Below are 13,424 nucleotides of genomic sequence, written 5' to 3'. Positions count from 1 at the left end.
GATGTGTGTAATTTCAGATTTATTATAATTTCAGGCCTGTTATATATGTGAAATTACGACATGATTATAACAGACTTGCTTCTTCAATGAAATGCAGTGCACATAGTTTTACAATAACTAATAAACAACAAATATGTCAGATCACGCCGACATGAATTATGACATAGACATGAATTAAAAAGTACATCCGTTTTAACCTTAAAACAGTTTATGAAATAACGTATTTTTATGAGATATTGTACTGCATGGTATATCAATACTTTCTTGTAAATAATTTACAAAATCTTTAGCTAGTCTGAGAACTACTTCGAACGCATTGCACAAAAATTTTGACAAAGTTGTTTGTACATCCTTCTGTCACTGATTACAATACCTGAACAGAAATTGGTATACCATCTATTAACGCAATGTACTCATTTCATGTTGCTATAGATGGTTCTGCGGCGTTATCTGTAACTATCTTTGACGGAATCATGCAGCTATCTGCAGTTGTCAGGTTGCAGCACTTGTTGTTTACTTACTATTATGTGGCATGTGATAGTGTACCACTACGATCTGGAATTTGTCCACATGTATTTAGGGTTTACGGCATATGATCACATATGTGTAAGACGTTTCCAATACTTACACAATGTAAAATGTGATGCACTAAGTTTATGTCACACATTTAAGAAGGTTTACCATACTATAATGTGATTATGCCGTTTCGATTTGTGTAATGTTGTTACCTATGTAGTGATATATGAACACAATGTTATTCTCTTCTAAGTTCGTATATTTAAAATGCAAGTACTTCCAAATGACGCAAGGCTGAAATTAGCTAACTGCAAAAATTAAATGGAAAACAGTAATATACAGCCCACAATGGGCCTTGTTTTCTTTTGTAAAAAACGTAGTCAATTCCACACTGAGTAACTCAATAGCAAAAGCAAGTCTGGTGCTCCCATATATTTTTCTTAAATTCTACTCACTTCTCTCTCTCCTAAATTAAGTCACTTCTATGTAGCATATCCTTCTGAAGACTTCATCTGTTATTTCCCTACCGACTCTTGGGACAATAACAGATGGACTCATCAGAGGGATGTTCACAATAGAAATGACAGTGTTAATTTTCGCAGAGCCTTGTGTGAGTCATATCGTCACAGCCATACCTTCTTTCTCCCCTTGGCTGTGGGACAAAGTGAGAAATCTGAGAGACCATTCCCTTCACCATGATTCTCAGACTCCATCTCTCGCAATAACCTTTGGAAATCTCCTAGATCATCTTCACACTGACCTCCAAGAATAATTGAACGCGTATATGGAAGAAGTTTCATAAGCCAAAGACGAATCAATTCATCTGGACTGTAAGCATTGTTCAAGAACTGACTTTTTAATATCTTACTCCCAAAGAAGTTGTACGTAGACAAAAGTAGATGTCGAAATTCTTCATATGATTCGCCAATGCAAACACACAAATTGGAAGTTGACCCTCCCACCAAGTAAAGACGCACAGATTGTATCTTCACCGCCAAAGTAAGCTACTGGAAGCCAAGAACAAGAATGAATGCCATTTGATGTACTGCTGTTCACTTGAAACTTTTTTACAGATGAGAAACATTATTATCAAAGCAAGATACTTCACCATGATTGTATCAACCAGAGCAATCATCCTCCTTAACTGTGTGCATAATTTCTCCTTTAATATTTCACCGTAGTTTCTCTACAGTGACCTTCAACTCATCAGAGCTATTTTCAAGATTTGGTAGTAATTTAGCATGTGACATTTGTTCTTGAATTAGGTTAACAATTTCTTCACTGCCCATCAGCAGAAACCTTCCTAATTAATCCGTTTCATTCTTTTCGAATTACTCCATTAAATTACTAAAAACTCTCTTAACTTGTTCATTAACAACGACTTGAAACTGATTTTGACTCCCTTCAGCAAGTTTACCCTCAGAACTAGAAATCTTTACAGCGAATTCTGCATACAAGCTCTCTCTTAGTTTTGTACTCAGTTCTGTAAATTTCCCTGTAGTTTGTACAATAATTAGTTCACATTTCATTCTAAACCATGTATGTGTTCTTCTAAATTGGTAACATTAGCCTCCAATTTACCAATCAACATCCTGCACTCACTGACGACAGCATATACTCTTTGACTTCCAGATGTAATAACTGACTCACTATTAAATATATTACGATCTCTCTGAGTAGCAGCCCTGCACAAGACACCACAATCTAAATATTCCATTACTTCAGCTTTCTTACCTCTCTTGTTTTCATTATTCTTCATTCTGTCACAACAATTAAAACAAACAATAAAAATTTTTGACTAGCCTTACAAGATTACACTAAACCACACAAATACAGTATTCACAAGTCAAATAATTGAGACCATGAGAAAAACCATTTTCTACAACTACATCTACATCTACATTTATACTCCGCAAGCCACCCAACGGTGTCTGGCGGAGGGCACTTTACGTTCCACTATCATTACCTCCCTTTCCTGTTCCAGTCGCGTATGGTTCACGGGAAGAACGACTGTCTGAAAGCTTCCGTGCGCGCTCTAATCTCTCTAATTTTACATTCGTGATCTCCACGGGAGGTATAAGTAGGGGGAAGCAATGTATTCGATACCTCATCCAGAAACGCACCCTCTCGAAACCTGGCGAGCAAGCTACACCGCGATGCAGAGCGCCACTCTTGCAGAGTCTGCCACTTGAGTTTGTTAAACATCTCCGTAACGCTATCATGGTTACCAAATAACCCTGTAACGAAACGCACCGCTCTTCTTTGGATCTTCTCTATCTCCTCCGTCAACCCGATCTGGTACGGATCCCACACTGATGAGCAATACTGAAGTATAGGTCGAACGAGTGTTTTATAAGCCACCTCCTTTGTTGATGTACTACATTTTCTAAGGACTCTCCCAATGAATCTCAACCTGGTACCCGCCTTACCAACAATTAATTTTATATGACCATTCCACTTCAAATCGTTCCGCACGCATACTCCCAGATATTTTACTGAAGTAACTGCTATGACATAATCATACAATAAAGGATCCTTCTTTCTATGTATTCGCAATACATTATATTTGTCTGTGTTAAGGGTCAGTTGCCATTCCCTGCACCAAGTGCCTATCCGCTGCAGATCTTCCTGCATTTCTCTACAATTTTCTAATGCTGCAACTCCTCTGTATACTACAGCATTATCCGCGAAAAGCAACATGGGACTTCCGACACTATGTACTAGGTGCTTTATATACGTATATTGTGGAAAGCAATGGTCCCATAACACTCCCCTGTGGCACGCCAGAGGTTACTTTAATGTCTGTAGACGTCTCTCCATTGATAACAACATGCTGTGTTCTGTTTGCTAAAAACTCTTCAATCCAGCCACACAGCTGGTCTGATATTCCGTAGGCTCTTACTTTGTTTATCAGGCGACAGTGCGGAACCTTATCGAACGCCTTCCTTAGGTCTAGGAAAATAGCATCTACCTGAGAGCGTGTATCTAATATTCTCTGGGTCTCATGAACAAATAAAGCGAGTTGGGTCGCACACGATCGCTGTTTCCGGAATCCATGTTGATTCCTACAGAGTAGATTCTGGGTTTCCAAAAACGTGATGATACTAGAGCAAAAAACATGTTTTAAAATTCTACAACAGTTCGACGTCTGAGATATAGGTCTATAGTTTTGCGCATCTGCTCGATGACCTTTCTTGAAGACTGGGACTACCTGTGCTCTTTTCCAATCATTTGGAATCTTCCGTTCCTCTAGAGACTTGCGGTACACGGCTGTTAGAGGGGGGGCAAGTTCTTTCGCGTACTCTGTGTAGAATCGAATTGGTATCCCGTCAGGTACAGTTGACTTTCCTCTGTTGAGTGATTCCAGTTACACTGTGATGCCATAATTTCTATTCAAAAGGACAAAATAATGACATAAAACAATAGTAAATCAGTGCTTCCTGTCTCTATCTCATATTTACTGTAGACTTGTCCATCATACATAGAATATAAATACTTCGATAAACCAATAAACCATCTCATATTGATCTCACAAGGTACCAAGGAACTAAAAATTTTCACAAGACTAACTCCCCTCGCAAGAAATGAGGAAAAATCGACAATACTCGTATCTCCACAAACTCACCACGAACCACATAATTATCCCAACAGTGAAGAATAGCTCTCAAACCGTCATTTCACTAACATTAGTGACCATCCAAAATAGAAACACAACAAAACTATTTACAACAATAAGAGCTGAAATTTGGTAAAAACATCAGTTTAAGATTGAACCATTCAAAAATTCTGTGAAAAATTTTCACCAAAGGCACTGTCCTGTCATCCATGAGAACCTAAATACTTTCAAAAATCTTTCATTCTATTGAACCTCACCTAATACCATGTATGATACAGAACACTCCTAAGCCCAGATAAATTTTCCAAAATCAGCAAGTAAATAACCAGGTGACATACATTATAATTTGCTCAGCATGTTTAGAATGTAGGAATTATGTGGTAATGACTGAACAATCAGCTCTGTAACCAAATTTACTTAGCAAGCTAATGCAGTGAGAGGGGGGAAATTAGGTGGGTTGAGGTTTTCAGTTTACTGTTTCAATCAAAAATTTTTATTTTTCAAGAAGAAGTACATTCCAAATTGCTCATTAATACCACTTGTCTCTTTATTAAGCGTATCAATTGATGGATTTAATGACCTGTACTAACCGTTTTCTGCTGGAATCTAATGAAATACACAATATCCCCAATGATAATCGATTTCTGCTGGAATCTAATGAAATACAAAACATCCCCGATCATCAACTGACATGTTCGGTACATAAACACAAAGATATGACGATTTACCTCCCTGATGACACAGGACGGATAAAAGAATATAACATTAACGTTTCAGAAGAAACCTTAGCAGCACTAATTAATGTTTCCCCAGAACACAACATAGAACGATATGACTGAGAGAAATTCAGAGAAAATATGTCACTGCCCTACCAAAAAACTCAGAGCCTCCCTATGTATCACAATCTGCACACTTTCCTATTTCTCAAATAAAACATAACAATTTTAGTGTGTTTTTGACTTCAAAAGAAATATTTTCCTCACTACCTAATGCCACCATATAGTGTTAATAGCTTATGCTTTACTAACACAAATGATAATCCAAATCAGAAATTAAATAGAAATAAACTGCATTCACTATAATATCCATGTAGCAATCTTCACAGTAGCATCACTGAACTGTTATCACTATAATGTGAGCAATATGTTTAACTACTGGATTCCACAAGTACAAATCACAAAGAAAAGCGAATATATTGCAAACATATAAAGCTATCTCTGTATACAAAATAACCTAAACTCACAAGAAAGTGAAACATTCCAAAGATGGACTAAAACAGTGATAGACATGTTTTCCAAAACTGCAAGTTTCTGCATATCAGAAAAGAAAAATCATTACATGAAACAAACTGTAGCACATAACTAATAATAAAATTCACAGGAACGAGAAAATCCTGGCATTCTCAAAACGATAGAACGTATATCACCACTTAATAAAAATTTAAATAATCTTACCGATCATTTTTGATGTCATACCTAATGCTAAAAACGATAGCTTTCCCTCAACATGTTCCACTGTATATTTAAACTGATTAAGTCAATATCTCAGAGATAGCTGTAAAATAAATATAATGTTTCCTGAAAAGTGTAAAAAAATGAGGAAATGAAAGAGTCAGCATACTGGCACCTTTCGACAAGGTATTCTCTCTTTCTTTCTTTCTCGATAGGTAGATTATTGGTACCTATAACCGGCCATTTGTCACATTTGTCATGACCAACAGTTTTTATTTGTAAAGCTCCCTCAAGTAACATGGTAGATTTTATTTCATACTATCTCTTATTCTTCTTAGTATTTTTCATACTATCCTTTCTCCGCCTATTTAGTGAAGAACCTCCTTATTTCCTATTAGTCCACCTAATTTTCAAAACACTACAATAAAACTACCTCTAAAACGCTTCGATTCCCATCTTTCACAGTCCGTGATTCATTCCCAAATAATACTTTGCTCTAAATGTACATTGTCTGAGATTTCTTCCTCAAGATAAGGGTCATGGTGAAACTAACAGATTTCTTTTGGCCAAGAATGCCCTCTTGATCTACGTTATTCTTCTTCTTACGTCGTGCTTGTTTCGTCCTCCTTTCGTTAGTTTCAACGTAGCAGGAGTCCTTCACTCTGTCTACTTCGCGGTCCCCACTTTTGATGTTAAATTTACTGCTAATCTTATTTCTGTTAACATTTTCGTCTTTCTTCAGTTTACTCTCAGTCCATAATGTTTGCTCATTAGACTTCCATTTAGGCAAGTCCTGCAATTCTTCCTCACTTTCATTGAAGATAGCAATGTCATCAGACACTTTTATTATTGACATTGTTTCAGCCTTAATTTTAATCACATTTCTGTACCTTCACTTCCGTTATTGGATAAAACACTAGAGGTTGAATTCAGCAACTCTATCTTGGTCTTCCGTTCTTATTTTTCCCTTTTTGTTCTTGTACATATTATGTACTGACAGACTTTCCCTGTAGCTTACACTATATTCCTATATTAATGAGAATTCCAGTTTACATTGCTAAAGTTGTTTTAGGTCGACAGAATCTTGTGTCTATGTCTTGATTTTTCCTAACTCTTGCCTCCAATATCCGGCAGTAGGTCAGAACTGCCTCCCTATGCGCTTCTCTCTCCTACAGTCAGACTAATCGTCTTTTAACGGTCGATATTTTTTCCGTTCTGAAAATTTACAACACTTCAAATGCTCAAGTCTAATAAGGCCGTTTAATATTTCGATGGTTTCATACATTCATATGATTCATTCTAGCCATTTTTTATGTTGCAGATGACTTCCAAGAGCAAAGAAGACGGAACGGAGAGATTAAATAACGTGAATCATCATGAAGTGACATTTGAAGGTATTCTCGAGAAAATTGGGAGCCGCGGCAAGTTCCAAATTCGTCTGAATCTTATTTATGTTGGCCTTTCTGTTCTTGTATGCTCTGTTCCGAGTCAGATGTTTGTAATTTCAATGATGGTGCCTGACCATTGGTGCCATGTTCCTGGGAGAGCATCAGCTAATGCCAGTATCGAGGAATGGAAGAGCATAACAATTCCCAGGTAGACAATATCTGTAGTGCGTTGTTCTTCTTTCCAAGTTACTCAATGATTATGGGCTATAGAAACTATGCCATTACATTTAGTGCTGATATATGAACTGAAGCTAATTTGATCTTTCATATTAACCTTAAGATTTCTCACCTACCGATGTAAAACCAAAAAGTACGGTCTCCACTCGCAGTTAGAGCGACCTGTGACAAAATTGTTATTACTGAGCTACATTGCAATCACTGAGTGTTTCTTGGTGATCATAGTCTGTATATTTATAGGGAGAATGGAACCTACAGCAAATGCCTCATGTTTACAAGTCTGAACCATACTAATGAAACAGTACCGTGCCAATACGGTTGGGACTACGATGAGACATGGTTTTCGTTGACTCTGCCATCTCAAGAAAACTGGGTTTGTGGGAAGAAAATGGTAGTTAGTCACACTATGGCAACTGTTCAAGGTCTTTCTGTCATCGTGGGCCTTGCCCTCTGTTACGTAGGAGACAGGTAAGTAGGTTTCACCTTACGTATGGTATTTTTGTTGGCTACAGAACTTCCTTCTTTTTTACTACTAGCATTGCAGACTGAATGAACAACAGAAATCCATTGCTACTCAGTTCACATTACGGATAACAAACAAAGCAAACTCATGGTTCAAAGACCATTCCATTGTGAAGTTAATTAGTTATGGAGTACCATAAAGAAGTTGATAAAAATAAGACAGAGGCGAAAAATATGGCTTTACGAAAATAAGCAGATGATTTTATTTAGCTAACTTTGAATTTAAATGAGTTAGGAGAAATTTCTGTTGTTTTTCCTATCTCCCCTTTTCTTGAGAGTTAATGCATAGGTGGATGTGTGAATGAGCTGACTCGATGTACATGACTCATCACTGTTCCGTCCGTAAAGTGAAATTCTTGTAAATTCATTTTTAAAGTGTTTCGCTTATTGAGGTGGATCTGGTTTGATGGGACTCCATAGACCTATCCAAATACGACTATCTGTCAACGTCAACGGAATGAAGCTGTTACTTCTGTAATAACTCCTTTCAGAATTCAGTGATACTCCCTTATTTAATTGGCAATAGATGTATAAACCAAAACCTTATTCTTTGTTTAAATGTGTAATCATTTTTCTATTATGGCCTCAAAGCATTTCTAATTTCTTATTTCAAAATTTGTAATTTAGTAACTCGGAATCTACCAATACGTCCTCTAATGAAGCAAAACTTAGTATATTAGGATTTTAGTATTTACATCTTCGATTTTTCAATTCTTTTCAGTATTGTTTTGTAGGGCCCATTCTTACACATTTATGTAGTGTGCGATACGTTGCAGGAGAAGTTGTCTTGAATAGTTGAGATGTGTTATTGCACTCGCGCAGACTTCCGCAACAAGAAAATACCGATTAGCCGAAAATCCCCAACTCTAATTCAAATACTGTTCTATAAAATATGTAGTATCCGCGGAAATAATGAAGTCTTTCAATATACTGCTTTTATACAGAATTTGTATCTTTAACCAAAGTTAGAAAATGCATTCATGGCCTGCCGGTGACACAGCAACCACTTCGCTCCTCAGACCAGCTGTGTTTTCAACCCCAGGTCAAAAATTATCTGATGATGCTCACGACTGAAGAGAAAAATTGGTAACAATGAATCTAATTGTCAGTGATCCCCAGTTGTTTTACATGAATATTTTAATCAAAGTTGTAATCTGGTAATCAGTTTCTCGTTACAGAACTGCTAGTAAAAGTAAGCAACTAGGCTCTTGAATAAAATGTACTCGGGACTGCAACCGTGTTAAATGTTTAAAATGTCATTGTCACTGGCAGTGGTCGAGGAGTGCTTGGTCAAAGGCTCCTCGTATTTTAATTACTTACCGCAGCTGGAAGCCGGAGCACATTGCATTCAATATTACCGCAGCGAGACTCAGCAGCTCTGCACAAGGTGGCTCTAAATTTCATTCTTTGTTGAGAAATACTTAAAATATGCTTCTAGAATGTTATTTGTAGTGGCCATCACCAAACTGAGCAGGTATAGGTCATCTATCCCACATAGAACATCGTCAGTTGGTAATAATTTCAAATGTTGATAAACATTCCGAAAAAATAATATATATGTGTATTTTTTAGTATGGAATATAACATTAAAGTATTGTGAGATAGGAAATAAAATACCGAAAGCGATTTGAGATGTCGTCTCTGTTGAATTTGCCTTCTGGTGGATCTAGTACATGCTTCCAGCCAGAAAGTTGTTAAGAAAACTATGAAATTAATTTTGGTAAAATCTGCCAAGTTTTTGGTGTATCGCCACACCTCTGAGAACAATTTATTTACTAAAGAATACGAGCACCAGGAATTTTGCTCCAACGGCTTGTCTTAAAAGGACCGAAAATATTACCTTCCTCCCGAAGCGATTACATTATAGCAGCTGTTACAGACGCTTCATAACAGTGGCCTATTGTCCACCGTGCGCAATAAATGAACAGTCCCCAAAATGTAGCTCTCGAGGGAGCAACATCCCTTCGTTACACAAGAAATTTGCGTCCATCTTTACATTTCCTGTGCTAATACCGTTGCCTTTTAGAAAGCAAAGAAATGACGTTTCTAAGTTCACATGTGGTACTCGACTTCGTGTCTTAGCTGGGCACTAAGTTTGATGGCTGTAAGGTGCTGAATTATAGAACTCTAAGACAGTCCTGAGGACCATTTCATTAAGATAGTCAGTCCGTTTGAATAAACCTACTTTGCCGTTTAAATCTTTGTCATGGCGAACAGAAGACAGCACACACGCCCACACGTTCGGAGAAGTTTCGGCAACGCTAAAACATTATTCTGTTCTTTCTGAGGAGACTTCACATGCTTCTATCATCAGTTGTGGTGCTCAACCAAAGCTTATGTCCAGTCTCTCGTTTCCGTCATGATCAAGTTTTTCAAAAAACCTTAAGGGAATAGGTATTACATGTTTTGTTTGTTCCTTAGTGTCCATTTACTATGGGCGTCTACAAAAAAGACGCGGACTAGCAACTATGGTAGGCACAAATGTTTTACTGTTTCACTCTTATCTGCAAAACACAATGAATTCATGTAACACAGCGAAACAGAATACTCGGAAGCAGCGAACTGTGAAGCGTGACCAGTCGGTACTGTACATGGCAACAATACAAGGCCAGGAGTGAAGCAGGTGGGAGTATCGGGGTGATACGTGCGACCTTCAGTTGCCTGTTTCGTTATGTCAGCTACAGTAATTTAGTTATTACGTTAATGCTTACATTCTATAGAGAAAACGGTTTTAGTGGTACAGAAGAGATGCACACAAAAGCGAAAACACCACAAACGAGTTGTACGAATGGGACGGAAATCGGTAGACGTGATGTGCATCTTTCCCACCGCTGTCCTAGGCATTTTCAGATACGTCCTTCATGTGGAATCTCATCCACTGGAGCAGAATTGTCTTCAGTTATGAGTATCGCTTCGAACCCAGCCGTGATGACCAGCGAAGATGTGTCTTGAGATGGCCCAGACAGTCGTGGGATGTCAACATGACTGTCACCCGCCATACGTCCTGACAACCAGAAGTGATGGTCTGGTCTGCCATTTCTTTCCATAGGAAGAACACTTTGGTTGTCATTCACAGTATCCTTAGGGCACAGCGGTCCCTGTTTTGTTGCCTTTCATGGCAAGCCAACCTTGGCTTGCATTTCAAGAAGATGATGCCCACCCGCACACGGCAAGAGGTTCTACAACTTGTCTTCGTGCTTGCCAAATCCTACTTTGATCGCCAAGGTCGCCGGATCTCACTCAGTTTAGAACGTTTGCTGCATCATTTCAGGGCTCTTCAAACATCCCGGAATTTTGACGATCTAACACTCCAATTGGACATAATTTTGCACTATATCCCTCAGGAGGACGTCCAACAGTTCTGTGAATCAACGTAAACTGAACAGATACTTGCATTATGGCGGGATGTGGCTCAATGCATTATACGATTGCTTAATTGGTGAAGCTCTATCTCTTGAATAAATCATCAATTTATTCTGAAACTGTTATCCGTTGTTTGCCTGTACAAGTACGTCAGATCTATCGACTTTCGTCCCATTTGGATTTTTTTTTTTTTTAGAGAGTGTATGTCCTCAAACAAATACTCTGGAACAATGTTTTAATTCCTCGTTACGTCACATTTGTTTTTTCTTAGTATCTCAGCCTCGTTCTGACAGTCGCTACGCAATCATATAAGTGTAAAATTCTGTTTCCAGGTTTGGCCGTCGCATTCAGTATTTTGTATCTCTTATCTTGATAGCGTCCTGCCGCAGTCTTAGCGTACCAGCGACAGCAATATATTCCTTATTTATTGTACTGTCCGTAATTGGGACTGCCGCAGACAGCTCGACAACAGAAGCAACCGTCTCAATTGGTGAGATACCATAAATAAGTGTAAATACTCCTGTATGTTAACGTTTCACTGCTAGTTCTAAGATTTCGATCTAGAAGACATTAGAAGATTCTTGAATAAGCTACCCACGTTTATTTATTCTGTGCTAACATTAAACTTCAGGAAAATATCGTTACAGATAAAAAAACCTGAACTATGGAAATACAGTTTTCATCGAACAGTATGCATCAGGAATTATGTGTGTTTTACTCTTTTGTCTGCATATCACAGATTTATACTTAATTGAGACTCTGAGATCTGATCACTCCCTTACATCCTTTGTAAAGCTCATCGTGTCACGATGGAGGTATCTACGTAAAGGAAGAGGGAAGTTTAAGGTTTAGAGTCCCGTTGATACCGAGGTCCTCAGGGATGAAGCAAAAAGTCGAGCTCGTACTACGAGAGCCTACAATCAAAATTTTTGTCTCATAGCAGTACGGCCAAAACACTATAAAATCGAAAGATACGATTACCCTTAACGAAAAAGTACTACTTTCAAGAACTTTTTGCGCCACATATGATGACCGCATGTTCCAAAAGTGTCAACAAATGTTACTAAAGTTTATCATAGCAATACGTCTAATTTTGAGAATGCAGTCGATTGACAGACTTAAGATGCGAAAAACACTTTTTTCAGACTCCTGTGGGGTGGCGGACACTGGGGAACGATTTGAAAAAATAAAAGTATAGGAAACAGTCTGGAAGCCTGTTTTATTAGTAGATTTGAGTCAGTTAATGCGCCAAAACCAAATTTCAGAAGGAAATACGAGCATTTTCCATTTCGAGATCGTTATGAAAACGTTAAAATATTTCACCAGACGATAAAATACGTTGCCCAGATGCATGAAACATTGATATTAGGCAAGTTTACAGCAGTACCTTATTAATCACACAACTTTTCAATGTTCGAAAATTCTTACAAGGTCGTATTGAGGTGTATGTTGCAAGCCGATGAATAAGATACAACCTTCAAATTCCTATATTAACAACTGGCTTACCAGAAACAATCATATTGAACGATGTTTTAAATGAATTGGACAATAAGAATATGGGATGAGGATCAAAAACTACATTTTATTTAAATATAAAAATGAGAAAGTTTTTAATCACTGTTGGTCTCATCAACATTATCGTCATCATCAAAATCTCCTTTCAGTTGACAACCAATTTCTGCAGTGTCTCCTATTGGAAAACAAATTTAATTAGTCAATGTCACTCATACCTACATAAAAGTATTTAAGTGAATTAACTACACTTTTTGTGGATTTTGAATCTTCACTTAAAATAACGTCGCTCATTTCTGGTATTTGGCTACCTGAGAAACATGAAAAATCGTTACATCCCTCGACGTCATACAATCAGAAATCTATGAGATCAAGACCTGTCACATTTTTCGTATGAGCGCTGCTCCATATTTGCGAAATATGTCATATGTCTTGTTTTCAATAAATGCTATTCAAGTTCTGTTTTACGTGCAGTATACTTCAGGCGGCAAAATTACATAAATCCAGATTTAGATCTGTAGAAGAATGTTTACTTTTGATTCTATATGTTTGTGTAAGGATGTTGAATTTAACCGAACCGACATTATTAATTGTTTTTGCTGTATAATTTGCACCTGAGATCTTCTAAAATTTTCAATACATTTCCAGTGTCAGATGCAAATCCGCCTGCATCTATGAAAGCCATTTGATAGTATATAGAATTTGTCTGCGGCCACTTTTTCGCCTTGAGAGAGAACGTGCGATATTAATCCCAACCTGCAATACAATGAAAAGCAGGTCAAAATATTGCTAGAGAAACCGATTGTTTCAAGCAAACGC

General features: G+C 37.6%; 1 protein-coding gene across 1 annotated transcript in view; it reads left to right on the top strand.

Annotated features, from left to right (window-relative positions):
• The window catches only part of LOC126354564 (solute carrier family 22 member 7-like), an 89,716-nt gene that overhangs the window by 20,773 nt on the left and 55,519 nt on the right, over positions 1-13,424 (top strand). The window contains exons 2-4 of the mRNA XM_050004308.1: positions 6,905-7,179; positions 7,449-7,676; positions 11,426-11,583. Of these exons, the coding sequence (XP_049860265.1) occupies positions 6,905-7,179; positions 7,449-7,676; positions 11,426-11,583 (661 nt within the window). The remainder of the gene's footprint in view (positions 1-6,904; positions 7,180-7,448; positions 7,677-11,425; positions 11,584-13,424) is intronic.

This window comes from Schistocerca gregaria, chromosome 3, assembly GCF_023897955.1.
Source record: "Schistocerca gregaria isolate iqSchGreg1 chromosome 3, iqSchGreg1.2, whole genome shotgun sequence".
NCBI lineage: Eukaryota > Metazoa > Arthropoda > Insecta > Orthoptera > Acrididae > Schistocerca > Schistocerca gregaria.
Note: the sequence above shows the minus strand (reverse complement) of the source record. Positions and strands in the feature narration are given on the sequence as shown.